Genomic DNA, 16,550 nt, shown 5'->3' on the forward strand with positions numbered 1-16,550 from the left:
CTGGGATTTATACTGTGTGATATTGTGTGTTACAGTGTGTGCGTGTGTGTTACTGACTGGGTATTATACTGTGTGATATTGTGTGTTACTGTGCGTGTGTGTTACTGACTGGGTATTATACTGTGTGATATTGTGTGTTACTGTGCGTGTGTGTTACTGACTGGGATTTATACTGTGTGATATTGTGTGTTACAGTGTGTGCGTGTGTGTTACTGACTGGGTATTATACTGTGTGATATTGTGTGTTACTGTGCGTGTGTGTTACTGACTGGGTATTATACTGTGTATTATTGTGTGTTACTGTGTGTGTGTTACTGACTGGGATTTATACCGTGTGATATTGTGTGTTACAGCGTGTGCGTGTCTGTGTGTTACTGACTGGGTATTATACTGTGTGATATTGTGTGTTACTGTGTGTGTGTTACTGACTGGGATTTATACCGTGTGATCTTGTGTGTTACAGTGTGTGCGTGTGTGTTACTGACTGGGTATTATACTGTGTGATATTGTGTGTTACTGTGCGTGTGTGTTACTGACTGGGTATTATACTGTGTGATATTGTGTGTTACTGTGCGTGTGTGTTACTGACTGGGTATTATACTGTGTGATATTGTGTGTTACTGTGTGTGTGTTACTGACTGGGATTTATACCGTGTGATATTGTGTGTTACAGTGTGTGCGTGTGTGTTACTGACTGGGTATTATACTGTGTGATATTGTGTGTTACTGTGCGTGTGTGTTACTGACTGGGTATTATACTGTGTGATATTGTGTGTTACTGTGCGTGTGTGTTACTGACTGGGTATTATACTGTGTGTTACTGTGTGTGTGTTACTGACTGGGTATTATACTGTGTGATATTGTATGTTACTGTGTGTGTGTGTTACTGACTGGGTATTACACTGTGTGATATTGTGTGTTACAGTGTGTGTGCCTGTGCATGTATGTGTGTTACTGACTGGGATTTATACTGTGTGATATTGTGTGTCAGGCGTGTGCATGTGTTATTGATTGGGTATTATACTGCATGATATTTTATGTTACTGTGTGTGTGTGTGTGTGTGTGTGCGTGCGTGTTACTGACTGGGTATTATACTGTGTGATGTGTGTTACATTGTGCGCGTGCATGTATGTGTGTTACTGACTGGGTATTATACTGTGTGATCTTGTATGTTATAGTGTGTGCGTGTCTATGTGTTACTGACTGGGTATTATACTGTGTGATATTGTATGTTATAGTGTGTGTGCGTGTCTGTGTGTTACTGACTGGGTATCACACTGTGTGATATTGTGTGTTTTTAAAAATTCATTCACGGGGTGTGGACTTCTGAAGCGATGTTGTTGTGTTATTGTCACTGGATTGGTAATCCAGAGACCCAGGGTAATGCTCCGGGGACTCAGGTTCAAATCCCACCACGGCAGATGGTGAAATTTGAATCCAATAAATATCTGGAATTAAAGTCTGATGCTGACCATGAAACCATTGTCAATTGTTGTAAAAACCCATCTGGTTCATTAATGTCCTTTAGGGAAGGAAATCTGTTGTCCTTACCCAGTTTGGCCTACACATGACTCCAGACCCACAGCAATGTGGTTGACTCTTAAATGCCCTCTGAAATGGCCGAGCAAGACACTCAGTTGTGACAAACCGCTACAAAGTCACAAAAAAGGAATGAAACTGGACAGACCACCCGGCATCGACCCAGGCACCGGAAACGACAAAGGCAATCTCAGCCCTCTCGACCCTGTAAAGTCCTCCTCACTTACATCTGGGGGCTAGTGCCAAAAGTGGAAGAGCTGCTTCACAGACTAGTCAAGCATCAGCCTGACATAGTCATCCTCACAGAATCATACCTTACAGATAATGTTCCAGAGACCACCATCACCATCCCTGGGTATGTCCTGTCCCACTGGCAGGACAGACCCAGCAGAGGTGACGGCACAGTGGTATACAGTCGGGAGGAAGTTGCCCTGGGAGTCCTCAACTTCGACTCCAGACCCCATGACGTCTCATGGCATCAGGAAACCTCCTGCTGATTACCATGTACCGTCCTCCCTCAGCTGATGAATCAGTGCTCTTCCATGTTGCACACCACTTGGAGGAAACACTGAGGGTGGCAAGGTGCAGAATGTACTCTGGGTGGGGGACTTCTGTGGCAAGTGTGAGGGAACCAACAAGAGGAAAAAATTTACTTGTCCTCAACTTGCACCAACCTGCCTGCCTCAGAAGCATCTGTGCATGACAGTATCGGCAGGAGTGACCACCGCACAGTCGTTGTGGAGACGAAGCTCCCCCCTTCACATTGAGGTGACCCTCCATTGTGTTGTGTGGCACTAGCATTGTGTTAAATAGAATAGATTTCAAACAGATCTGGCAACTCAAGACTGGGCATCCATGAGGTGCTGTGGGCCATCAGGAGCAGCAGAACTGTACTAGAACACAATCTGTAACCTCCTGGCCCAGCATATCCCCCACTCTACCATTACCATCAAGCCAGGGGGTCAACCCTGGTTCAATAAAGAGTGCAGGAGGGCATGCCAGGAGCAGCACCAGTTGTACTTAAAAATGAGATGTCAACCTGGTGAAGCTATAACTACTTGCGTGCCAAGCAGCATAAGCAGTAAGTGATAGACAGAGCTAAGCGATCCCGCAACCAATGGATCAGATCTAAGCTCTGCAGTCCTGCCACATCCAGTCGTGAATGGTGATGGACAGTTAAACAACTCACTGGAGGAGAAGGCTCCGCAAATATCCCCTTCCTCAATGATGGAGGAGCCCAGCACATCAGTGCAAAAGATAAGGCTGAAGCTTTTGCTACAATCTTCAATCAGAAGTGCCAAGTGGGGGATGATCCATCTCGGCCTCCAGAGGACCCCTGTATCACAGATGCCAGTCTTCAGCCAATTCGATTCACTCCATGTAATATCAAGAAACAGCTGAATGCAGTGGATACTGCAAAGGCTATAGGCTCTGACAATATTCCAGCAACAGTATTGAAGACTTATGTTCCAGAACCTGCTGTGCCCCTAGCCAAGCTGTTCCAGTACAGCTACAACACTGGCATCTACCCAGCTATGTGGAAAATTACCCAGGTATGTCCAGTACACAAAAGGCAGCACAAATCCAACCCAGCCAATTACCGCTCCATCAGTCTACTCTCGATCATCAATAAAATAATGGAAGAGGTCATCGACAGTGCTATCGAGTGGCACTTGCTTAGCAATAATCTGCTCACTAATGCCCAGTTTGGCTTCGGCCAGAGTCACTCAGCTCCTGACCTCATTACAACTTTGGTTCAAAATGGACAAAAGAGCTGAACTCTCGAGGTGAGGTGAGAGTGACTGCCCTTGACATTAAGGCTGCATTTGACTGAGTGTGGCATTAAGGAGTCCTAGCAAAACTGGGGTCAATGGGAATCAGGGGGGAAATCTCTCCACTGGTTGGAGTCATACCAAGCACAAAGGAATATGGTTGTGGTTGTTGGAGGTCAGTCATCTCAGCTCCAGGTCATCACTGCAGGAGTTCCTCAGGGTAGTGTCCTTGGCCCAGCCATCTTCAGCTGCTTCATCAATGACCTTCCTTCCATCATAAGGTCAGAATTGGGGATGTTCGCTGATGATTGCACAATGTTCAGCATCATCCGCGACTCCTCAGATACTGAAGCAGTCCATGTCCAAATGCAGCAAGACCTGGACAATATCCAGGCTTGGGCTGACAAGTGACTGTCTCCAATGAGAATCTAACCATCGCCCCTTGATATTCAATGGCATTACCATCACTGAATCCCCGACTATCAACAACCTGGGGGTTAACATTGACCATAAACTGAACTGGACTAGCCATATAAAAACTGTGGGTATACGAGCCAGTCAGAAGCTATGAATCCTGCGACGAGTAACTCACCTCCTATTGTGTGTGTGTTTATGTTACTGACTGGGTATTCTATTGTGTTTTATGGGGTGTGTATGTTTGTTACTAATTGGGTATTATACTGTTTGATATTGTGTTACACTGTGTGTGTCTATGTGTGTGGTGTGTGTGTGTGTGTGTTACTGACTGGGTATTATACTGTGTGATATATTGTGTGTTACAATGTGTGCATGTATGTTCCTGACTCAGTATTATACTGTGTGATATTGTGTGTGTGTTTTCCTGATTGGGTAATATACTGTATGATATTGTGTATTACAGTGTATGTGTGTGTGTGTGTGTTACTGACTGGGTATTATACTGTGTGATTTTGTGTATTACAGTGTGTGCATGTGTGTTACTGACTGGGTATTATACTGTGTGATATTGTGTGTGTGTTTTACTGATTGGGTATTATACTGTATGATATTGTGTGTTACAGTGTATGCATGTGTGTTACTGGGTATTATATTGAGATATTGTGTGTTACAGTGTGTGCATATGTGTTACTGACTGTGCATTATACTGTGTGATATTGTGTGTGATATTGTGTGTGTGTGTATGTGTGTGTTAGTTAGTTAGTGACTGGGTATTATACTGTGTGATATTGTGTGTGTGTTTTCCTGACTGGGTATTATATTGTGTGTTACAGTGTGTGCATATGTGTTACAGACTGCGTATTATACTGTGCGCTATTATGTGTGTGTGTGTTTTACTGATTGGGTATTATATTGTGTGTTAGTGTGTGCATATGTGTTACTGACTGGGTATTATACTGTGTGATGTGTGTGTGTGTGTTTTACTGACTGTATTATACTGTGTGATATTGTGTTACTGACTGGGTATTATACTGTGTGATATTGTGTGTTACAGTGTGTGCATTTGTGTTACTGACTGGGTATTATACTGTGTGATATTGTGTGTTGCATTTTGTGCATGTGTGTTACTGACTGGGTATTATTCTGTGAGATATTGTGTGTTACAGTGTGTGCATGCGTGTTACTGTCTGGGTATTATACTGTGTGATATTGTGTGTGTGTGTGTTTTACTCACTATTATACTGTGTGATATTGTGTTACTGACTGGGTATTATACTGTGAGATATTGTGTGTTACAGGGTGGGGGTGTGTGTGTGTTTCTGTCTGGTTATTATACTGTGTGATATTGTGTGTTACAGTGTGTGCATTTGTGTTACTGACTGGGTATTATACTGTGTGATATTGTGTGTTGCATTGTGTGTGTGTATGTTACTGACTGGGTTTTATACTGTATGACAGTGTGTGTTATAGTGTGTGTGTGTTGGTGACTGGGTATTATACTGTGTGATATTGTGTGTTGCAGTGTGTGTGTGTTTGTGCATGGGTATTATACTGTGATATTGTGTGTTGCAGTGTCTGTGTTACTGACTGGGTATTAAACTGTAAGATACTGTGTGTGTGTGTGTGTGTGTGTGTGTGTGTGTGTGTGTTAGTGACTGGGTATTATACTGTGTGATATGGTTGTTGCAATGTGTGGTGTATTACTAACTGGGTATTGTACTGTGTGATATTGTGTGTTACAATGTGTGCATGTGTGTTCCTGACTGGGTATTATACTGTTTGATATTGTGTATTACTCTGTGTGTGTGTGTGTGTGTGTGTGTGTGTGTGTGTGTCTGTGTGTTACTGACTGGGTATTATACTGTGTGATATTGTGTGTTGCATTGTGTGTATGTATGTTATTGACTGGTTTTATACTGTGTGACAGTGTGTGTTATAATGTATGTGTGTTGCTGACTGGGTATTATACTGTGTGATATTGTGTGTTACAGGGTGAGTGTGTGTTACTGATTGAGTATTATACTATGTGATATTGTGTGTTACAAGGTGTGTGTTACTGACTGGGTATTATACTGTGATAATGTGTGTTACTGACTGGGTATTATATTATGTGTTACAGTGTCTATGTATTACTGACTGGATTTTATACAATGTTGTGTGTTTGTGTGTGTGTGTTTACGTGTGTGTGTTACTGACTGGGTATTATACTGTGTGATAGTGTGTTCAGTGTGTGTGTTACTGACTGGGTATTATACTGTGAGATATTGTATGTTGCAGTGTGTGTGTGTTACTGTGTATCTTACATGGTGTGTATTTTATACATATGTGTGTGTGTTAGCAGTGTGCACTTTTACTGGCTATTACTGAATCTGAGTTATTTGTTGTGTTACTCTGCGTGTAACACCATGTGTATTATATAGAATGTTATTGCACATGTTTTAGCGTGTGTCACGCTGAGTGTATCACTTTGCTTGTGTTGCTTCAGGTTCGGAATCAGGTGCAACACTGTCCTCCCAGGATTCATTGATACACCAATGGCAGCGAAAGTCCCTCAGAAAGTGCTGGACACGGTAAGGTTGTGGCGTCAAATCACAGGAAAGAAACTGGCTGTGTTGGAATTCAGAATTTTGATTAAGGATTTATATGCCATGTGTTCTTGTATCCTTGTTTTCACCTCTCCTTCCAAATGGGTTCTTAGTCGCACTTGACATAATTCCACACATGTTCTCACAGGATGCAGTTCCACACACACTCACACGGGATACGGTTCCCCACACACACACACACACACACACACTCACACAGGATACGGTTCCCCACACACACACACGCACACACACAGGATAGGGTTCCCCACACACACACACACACAGGATACGGTTCCACACACACTCACACACACACACACACACTCACACAGGATATGGTTCCACACACACATACAGGATACGGTTCCACACACACACTCACACAGGATGCAGTTCCACACACACTAACACAGGATACGGTTCCACACACACTAACACAGGATACGGTTCCACACACACTAACACAGGATACGGTTCCACACACACTAACACAGGATACGGTTCCACACACACACAGGATACGGTTCCACACATACACAGGATACGGTTCCACACACACACAGGATATGGTTCCACACACACATTCACACAGGATGCAGTTCCACACACACACACACACACACACACACACAGGATACGGTTCCCCACACACACACATACAGGACACGGTTCCCCACACACACACACACACACACACACAGGATACGGTTCCCCACACACACACACACACACACAGGATACGGTTCCCCACACACACACACACACACGATACGGTTCCCCACACACACACACACGCACGCACACACACAGGATACGGTTCCACACACGCACACACACACACACACACACACACAGAGGATACGGTTCCACACACACATATATATACACACACACACACTGGATACAGTTCCACACACACACACACACACACACACAGGATATGGTTCCACAGACACTCGCACAGGATATGGTTCCAAATACACTTGCACAGGATACAGTTCCACACACACTCTCACAGAATACGGTTCCACACACACTCACACAGGATACGGTTCCACACACACTCGCACAGGATACAGTTCCACACACACTCACACAGAATATGGTTCCACACACACTCTCACAGGATACGGTTCCACACACACTCTCACAGGGAGCTGGACTTCCGAGCGAGGCCTTGCTCTGTCTGGACCAGGAGTGCACCTGTCTATATGCCCTGTATCTGGTAATGCAGCGACTTCTGTGTCCTCAAAACAGATGCTTGTTGGTGGGTTCACTTCACTGAGATTTTCACCCACCCGTTAATGTCCCCCTCGACTTGGAATACATGAAAGCAGTAAGGTAGTCACACCGAACTAGCGGACAGGGCCAACCTTGGCTAATTCGTGAATCTCCTACAATTGATTGTACACCAGGAAGTTGACTAAGTGACCAATCTGCCTCATGACACTCAGTCCTGAGGTTCGCACGTGTAGAAGGTTGAGGGTTGGCGAACGAGATGGCCAGTGCCCATCCGAACTGTGAGGCAGCAGCTTCGGGAGTTAGGAGGCAGTAAGAGGCCGAGGGTAAGCTGGATGTACTAGCTGTGTGTTCTTGATGGAATCCGATTTCCCTCTCCCCACCCTCCAGGTTTTGCGGCTGGTGCCCCTGGGACGACTAGGAGATCCTTCCGGTGAGTAAGGCTCCTTTGGTTAGTAGAGAACGTCGTGGTGCAGCACAGCCTCTGACAGAGCTGGGGGGAGCGGGGGGCTGCTTATGTATCTCGGAGATAGATGGTCTCATAAGAACATGAGAAATAGGAGCAGGGCTAGACCACATGGCCCCTCGAGCCTGCTCCACCATTCAGTATGATCACGGCTGATCTTGGGCTTCAAATCCATTTTTCCGCCTGCTCCCCATAATCCCTTAATTCCCAAGAGACCAAAACTCTGTCAATCCCAGCCTTGAATGCATCCAACGACAGAGCATCCACAACCCTCTGGGGTAGAGAACTCTTTGTTTTCAAATCTCTCCCCATCTCCATGACATCCTCCAACCTCCTGAGATCCCTCCCTGATGCTCCCCCGATTCTGCCCTCTCATGTATCCCCGAGGTTGATGGCTGCACTTTTGGTGGCCATGCCTTCAGCTACCTGGGCCCTGAGCTCTGGAATTCCCTCCCTAACGCTCCCTACCTCGCTCTCTCTCCTCTTCCTTGGCGTTCGTTAAAACCTACCTCTGTGACCATCATCTGTCCTAATATTTCCAGCTTCAGCAGCGGTAAAACCCTCCACAGTCCTACCTCTCTTCAGTTCCGAAGAAAAGTCGTATCGGGCTCGGAATGTGACCTTAGTTTCTCTTTTCACAGATGTTGCCAGACCTGCTGAGCTTTTCCAGCATTTCCTGTTATTTCTAATACCTCCGTACATGGCACGGTGTCAGAGTTTGTTTGATAATGCTCCTGTGATACGCTTTGGGAACTTTTAACATCTTAAAAGATGCAGTTATAAATGCAAGTTCTTTTTTATTTGTCACGCTTGTTTCCCAGGACCATGGTGAGAGCCTCCTCTCTCTCTCCCCATATTTTAAGAAAGATCTGCATTTATTATCAACACCTCAGGACCTCCCAAAGCGCTGTACAGCCAATGAAGCACCATCTTTCTGAAGTGTAGTCACTGTTGTCAATGTAGGAGACAATGTAGGCAGCCGATTTGCGCACAGCAAGATCCCACAACCGGCAACGCGATTGGGACCGGGCCGTCTGCTTTTCTTCCTTTATGCGAGTGATGGTGGCTGAGGGATAAATATCGGCCAGAAGGCCAGGTAGAAATCTTGGAAATAGTGCCGTGGGGTATTTTGTGCCCAGTGGAGAGGGCGGACATGGCCTCTGGGTTTAACCTCTCATCCAATGGCTCTCCCGTCCCTCCTCCCCTGGAGGAGCTGACCCTTAACTGGGTTGAGCTGTGCATGTAGCACTGTCCCTGCTATCTTGCTCCTTGTGGGAGTATGCCCCAGTGAAAAAATAGGCCGTTCTGTCTCAGCGAGTCTGCTACAGCGTTATTCTCAACCTGTGCTTCCCAGTCTAATCTCAGTGCCTCCTTGGTCTCCATCACCCATTCATACTCCTCTGTTCCAAGAAACTGCCTCACTGCCTTTTATTGGAAGTAATGGAATGTGGCAGAGAATTAAAAGTTTAGCCAGATAGCCCTTTAATCGGTGCTATCCATTTACCTCTCGGCTGCCTCTCGCTTTTTTTTACACTTCAGAAAAGGGCGCACTTAGAGGTGACCACGATAGAGGTCTTTAACATTCTGGATGGGTTGCACAGCACAAATGTGAAGAGAGTGTTTCCACTTGTGGGGGAAGCCAAAACTTGGGGCAAGTTAGTTATTCCAGTCGAAAAATAAGGAGAAATTTCTCCACTTGGAGAATGGGTAGAATGTGGAGCTGGTTGCCACAAGAAATGGCTGAGGCAAATAGTGCTTTCAAAACGAAACTAGACAAGTACATGAGAGGGAAGGAAATAGGAAGATATATACTGAAAGGTCGATTCAATGGGAGGAGGCTCGTGTCAAGTATAAAAGCCAGCAGACTTGTTAAAATTTATTCTTTCATTGGGTGTGGGTGTCACTGGCAAGGCCAACATTTGTTGGCCATTCCTCATTGCCCAGGACTGAGTGTCTTGCTTGGTCATTGCAGAGGGCAGTTAAAAGTCAACCACATTGCAGTGTTTCCTGGAGTCAGGTATAGGCCAGACCAGGTAAGGGTGGCAAATTTCCTTCCCTAAAGGGAAATTAGTGAACCAGATGGGTCTTTGCAACAATTGATGATAGTTTTGTTGTGGTGTCTTTGACAAACGGACCACAGGGGACTCAGGTACAGGTTTCGATTGTTTATTCGAGCAATTGCAAGGAGGGCATCATCTCAATACAGCTTGAGACAGTACTCTGCTAAGCTACAAGTGGTCATCATATTTATACATTATTGGCCACGTACAAGAACAGTTTCCAGATTTCGATCTTGTCAACGTATAGGTTTACATTAAACAAACAAGTCTAGTGACAAGTACATGTATTGTATGTCCATATTTGTTTCTCACCCAGGCAGAGACCCCTCCCTCGTACCTAACCTAAGACAAGACCATCTGTTCTTTCCCTATCTGCTGTAAACAGGCTCAATCTTAGTTGTTTTTCAACCTAAGGCTCCAGCCTAACTCCCAGAACTCCCAATCTATCATATTTACATTCTTCTTCGCTCAATATGGCCTTGCTGATGCTCGCAAGCCCTGAGAATATGCAAGGTTTAGATTTCTCTCTGTCCAGCCTGACCTTTAACTGTTAACTACTTATGCAGACAGGTTTTTGCCTGTTTTTGCTTGCTTGGCTTTTACTTATTGATTCCCTTCAATAAGTCCTAGCTGTATCCCTTTATTTCCCCCTAACAGTTTCATGGTCACCATCACTGAGACTAGCTTTATTTATGAATTGAATTTAAATTACACCAATTGCCATGGTGGGATTTGAACCTGTGTCTCCAGAACCTGGGCCTCTGGATTACTAGTCCAGTGACATAGCCATACACCACCATCTCCCCTCACTAGTTGGGCTGAATGGCCTGTTCCTTGCTGTATATTCAATGAACCTTACCATAAGGGAAGGCGATGGCATAGTGGTATTTTCACTGGACTGGTATTCCAGAGATCCAGGGTAATGATCCGGGAACCCGAGTTCAAATCCCACCACAGCAGATGGTGAAATTTGAATTCAATAAAAAATTAAAAGTCTAATGACTTTTATCAATGGTTTCATTGCTGACTGTTGTAAAACCCATCTGGTTCACTAATGTCCTTACCTGGTGTGGCTTACAAGGGCAATTATGGATGGGCAATAAACCTGAACGAATAAAGGAAAATAAATAAATAACCCTTGGATGTTGGTTTGACTGCACTTGATGTACTGTGCGCACTTCTGGTCTCCATGTGGTGAAAATGATATAGAACGATTCACAAGGATGACAGCAGTTGAGAGGTTCTATATATCAGGAAAGGCTGAGGGGTGACCCGATAAATGATGCAAGAATTGGATAGGGTAGATGTAGAGAGATGAGCTCCCACACGTGGGGAAGAGCAGAGCCATAAGTACAAGATGGTGAGAACGTAGATTTTGCTACCATGGGGAATGGTTGAGGTGAATAGTATTGAAGCTAGATAAACGAGAAAGAAAAGAATAGAAGGTTATGGTGACGGAATTGGATGAAGAGGGTTGCATGGAGGCTGAGGTGAAGCGTAAACACCAAGACCTTGAACTGATGCCTTTCCCTCAGGCAGACATAGAAGACCCCATGGTACTATGATGTTGAGAGAGACTTGGGTGTGCTCGTACAAGGGACACAGAAAGTCAGCATGCGGTTACAACAGGCAATTAGGAAGGGAAATGGCATGCTGGCCTTTATTGCAAGGGGATTGAGTAGAAGAATAAAGAAATCTTGTTACAGTTGCACAGGGTTTTGATGAGACCACATCTGGAATACTGTTTATAGTTTTGGTCTCCATATTTAAGGAAGGATATACTTGCATTGGAGGCAGTACAGCGCAGGTTCAGTAAGTTGGTCCCTGTAATGAGGGGGTTGTCCTATGATGAGAAGCTGAGTAAATTGGGTTTATATTCTCTGGAGTTTAGAAGAATGAGAGGCGATCTCATTGAAACCTGCAAAATCCTGAGGGGGTTCGATCAGGGAGACGCTGAGAGATTGTTTCCGCTGGTCGGAGAGTCTAAAACATGGGGGCACAGTCTCAGGATAAGGGGCCGATCACTTAGGACTGAGGTGAGAAATTACTTCACTCAAAGGGTGGTGAATTTTTGGAATTCTCTACCTCAGAGGGTTGTGGAGGCTCCATTGTCGAATACATTTAAGTCTGGGGTAGACAGATTTTTGGTCTCTGAGGGAATTAAGGGATATGGGGAGCGGGTGGGAAAATGGAGTTGAAGCCTAAGATCAGCCATGATCGTATTGAAGGGCGGAGCAGGCTCGAGGGGCTGTGTGGTCTAGTCCTGTTCCTACTCCTTGTGTTCTTGCTGTTCGTGGGACCCTGTTGCGCGCAAACAGGTTCATTATCAGTCTGTAAGTCCTTCCGATATGCCTGATGGCATCTGGTAACGAGTGGGAGAGTTTCTTGGTCAGCCATAGTGCAGAAGGCAACAGCAAACCACTGCAGTACTTTGCCGGGTATAATCATGGACCAATCTAGTGGAAGCCCGTGGTTGCCAATACCCTCTAAGGACTGGGACCTGAAGGAGGAGGGGGACCACGATGATATCTGGAATGAACTGCCTGAAAGAGTGGTGGAAGCGGGTTCAGCATTGCTTTTCAAAAAGGAATAGTAAAGTTAGTTGTAAAGGAAAGATTTGCTGTGGGGAAAGTGCAGGGGAAGTGGGATCAATTGGTAGTTTTTTTCTTCAGAAAGCTGTCACAGGCTTGATGGCCCAAATGGTTACCTTCAGTGTCAGCCGTGGATGTGTTGGTCGCACTCTCACCCCTGAACCACAACGTTCGGAGTTCCCGGACCTGAGCACAACAATCAAGGCCGGTAACTCCTGTGCACTACTGAGGGAGCGCTGCACTGTTGGAGGTGCTGCCTTTCGGATGACACAATCAACCGAGGCCCCGTCTATCTGCTCAGTAGTAGATCCCCTAGCAGTGTTTTGAAGAAGTGGAGCGGAGTTATCCCCGGTCTCCTGGCCAATGTTTGTCCCTCAACCGCCATCTCAAAAAAGCAGATGATCTGGCCATTGCTGTTTGTGGGATCTTGCAGTGCGCAAATTGGCTGCCGCAATTCCTGCATCACACTTTAAAAAATATATATATTTAATTGGCTGTAAGGCAGTTTGAGATGTCTGGTAGTTGTGAAAAGTGCTATGTAAATGCAAGTCTTTCTTTTGCACTATATGATTATATGACATATGGTTTGTGTGTCCACAGGCTACCTCTCTTGTAAGTACATGTAGCACAGCAGGTGTGAAGCAGACTGTTCCTCCTGTCTGTGGTTTCTGACTGCCTCTATCTCTCCACAGAGGTGGCTGCCGTTTGTTCCTTCTTGGCCTCTGACGACAGCAGCTACATCACAGGAGCCAGCCTGGAGGTGACAGGTGAGAGCCTCACACTTGCTCCTGCCCACCTTCGGCAGACAGAAGAGACTGCCGGACCTGGAGCTGACAGCAGGCTGCGGCCAGGCCAGACGATGCCGAATTCAAACCGCATAGCGGTGTCACGCAGTCAGGCCTTACGGTGTGTGGTTATGGCTGCGGAGTTTGGCTTTCTCGCCAGCTCTTCCCCTCCTGAATGCACACATTTCACCAAAAGTGACCATTCTTCACACGCGAGCCTAGTCCCCTCAGTGTTGGTGGGCTACTGCTCCACTGGAGCATCACAGCCTTGGCCCCCATTCTCACCCAAACAGCCATTACCAGTGACCAACAACTGTGCCTTACCCCAGCAGCCACCTACAGATTGTGAGAACTTAACTACGTTTTTATCCTATTTTGAACGAGAATCGGGTTAAACGGTGTGCTCACAAATCCTATCTTCCAATCAAAGTGACACTAATGACATTAGTGAAGGATGGACAGAATTTCAATAGCAAAGACTTGGTACTCTGTAAGGATAGACAAGGTATAGATTATTAAACAGAATATGCTCATTGGGACTACATAGAATTATGTCATGTTAAGCTTGGATTAAACATGTTTTGTTTAACACCAATTAAACATATTTAAATGAGACAAATACACATACCAAAGCTATCTACAAGGCACAAGTCAGGAGTATGATGGAATACCCCCCACTTGCCTGGATGAGTGCAGCTCCCACAACACTCAAGAAGCTTGACACTGTCCAGGGCAAAGCAGCTTGATTGGCACCACATCCACCACCTTCAACATCCATTCCCTCTGCCATCGACGCACAGTAGCAGCAGCAGTGTGTACCATCTATAAGATGCACTGCAGGAACTCACCAAGGCTCCTTCAGCAGCACTTTCCAAACCCGTGACCTCTACCGTCTAGAAGGACAGGGGCAGCAGATAGATGGGAACACCAGCACCTGCAAATTCCCCTCCAAGCTGCTCACCATCCTGACTTGGAAATATATCACTGTTCCTTCACTGTTGCTGGGTCAAAATCCTGGAACTCCCTTCCTAACAGCGCTGTGGGTGTACCCACATCACATGGGCTGCAGCAGTTCAAGAAAGCAGCTCACCACCACCTTCTGAAGGGCAATTAGGGATGGGCAATAAATGCTGGCCATATCCCTGCAACAAAAGAAGAAACACACACAGCTGAGAGAGCCTCATCACAGCACGGGGTGTGTGAAGAATGATTTCTGAACCAGTGCAGGTAATTGTTTCCTTTGCAATAAAGCTGGAAAGAGCAAAGGGGGACATGTGTAGAAACAGGATACACTCAGGCGGATTGGGGAGGGTGGGGAAGGGTGGGGGGATGTTAGTGATAACAACTGATCCACACATTCCCCCAAGTGAAATTTGTAGGAAACGCAGGGAGCTCTTCAATGTATTCTTTGTGAGGCAAGCATAAGCAGCTATCCTATCATGTATGTGAATATTACTGACACATTTATGTCATTTAGACGGCTTGTGAGGGATTATGTTTCATTATCTCACTGACTTAGTTTAATAGGTAGTATTAATCAGACATTTTCGGTGCCTCCAAAGTCCTTAAACTTTTATTGGAGGTGAAGGATGTATCAGAATACCCTGTAAAACCCCAAATTGGGGCAATAGGGATATATGACCACATTGTATGAATATCCTCATATAGATCACAAGAGGTAGGAGCAGGAGGAGGCCATTTGGTCCCTCGAGCCTGCACTGCTGTTCAATAAGATCATGGCTGATCTGATTGTGGCCTTAACTCCACTTTCCTTCCTGTCCCCCCCCACATAAACTTTAACTCCCTTGTCAATCAAAAATCTGTTCAACTTAGCCTTGAATACATTCAATGACCCAGCTTCCACTGGAAGGGGGGAGATTTCTCAAGACTAATGACCCTCTGAGAGAAGAAATTCCTCCTCATCTCCATCTCAAATGGGAGATGCTTATTTTGAAACTGTGCCTCCTAGTTCTGGACTCCCCCATAGGGGTGTACATCCTCTCAGCATCCACTATGTCGAGCCCCCTCAGGATCTTATGTGTTTCAGTAAGATCACCTCTCATTCTTCTAAACTCCAGTGAGGCCCAACCTGCGCAACCTTTCCTGATTAGAAAAACCCTTCATCCCAGGAATCAGCCTAGTGAACATTCTCTGAACTGCTTCCAGTGCAAGTATGTCCCTCCTGAAGGAGATCAAAACTGTACACAGTACTCCAGGTTTGGTCTCACCAATGCCCTGTACAGATGAACCAAGACCTCCCTACTTTTTTATTCCATCTCCTTGCAATAAAGGCCAATGTTCCATTTGCCTTCCCAGTTACTTGCTGTATCTGCATGCTGACTTTTTGTGATTCATGTACAAGGACACCCAGATCCCTCTGTACTGCAACATTCTGCAATCACTCTCATGTTAAATAATATTCTGCTTTTCTATTTTTCCTGCCAAAGTCACATTTTCCCACATTATAGTCCATCTGCAAATTGTTGCCCACTCACTTGACCTATCTATGTCCCTTTGCAGACTCTTGTTATCCCTCTCACAACTTGCTTTCCTACCTACCTTTGTATCATCAGTAAATTTGCCTATAATACTGTTGGACCCTTCATTTGTCATTAATATAGATCATAAATGGTTGAGATCCCAGCACTGGTCCCTCTGGAACTCCAATCATTATAGTTTGCCAATCTGAAAATAATTCATTTATCCAGATTCTTGTTTTTGTTAGCCAATCCTTTATCTGTGGTCATATATATATCACCCCTAACACCATGAGCCCTTATCTTATGTAGTAACCTTGTATGTAGCACCTTATTGCCTTTTGGAAAGCCCAGTACACTACATGTATTGGTTCCCCTTTATCCACCTGCTTGCTACATCCTCAAAGAATTCTAATAAGTTTGTCAAACACGATTTCCCTTTCACAAAACCATGTTGACTCTGCCTGATTGTATTATGATTCTCTAAATGTCCTGCTACTACCCCCTTCATGATGGATTTAGCATTTTCCCAGTTAGGCTATCTGGCCAATAGTTTCCTGCTTTTTGACTCGCTCCTTTCTTGATTAGTGGTGTTTCATTTGTGGTTGTCCAATC

At 45.2% G+C, this 16,550-nt stretch overlaps 1 protein-coding gene across 3 annotated transcripts in view; it reads left to right on the forward strand.

Annotated features, from left to right (window-relative positions):
* hsd17b8 (hydroxysteroid (17-beta) dehydrogenase 8) overlaps window positions 1–16,550 on the forward strand; it is a 45,839-nt gene that overhangs the window by 25,239 nt on the left and 4,050 nt on the right. For 2 of the 3 annotated variants that reach the window (XM_041212794.1, XM_041212796.1), the window contains 3 exons: window positions 6,215–6,299; window positions 7,947–7,989; window positions 13,366–13,440. In XM_041212794.1, the coding sequence (XP_041068728.1) occupies window positions 6,215–6,299; window positions 7,947–7,989; window positions 13,366–13,440 (203 nt within the window). The remainder of the gene's footprint in view (window positions 1–6,214; window positions 6,300–7,946; window positions 7,990–13,365; window positions 13,441–16,550) is intronic. The other variant, XM_041212795.1, reaches the window with a different exon arrangement.

Source organism: Carcharodon carcharias, chromosome 19 (assembly GCF_017639515.1).
Source record: "Carcharodon carcharias isolate sCarCar2 chromosome 19, sCarCar2.pri, whole genome shotgun sequence".
Lineage (NCBI taxonomy): Eukaryota > Metazoa > Chordata > Chondrichthyes > Lamniformes > Lamnidae > Carcharodon > Carcharodon carcharias.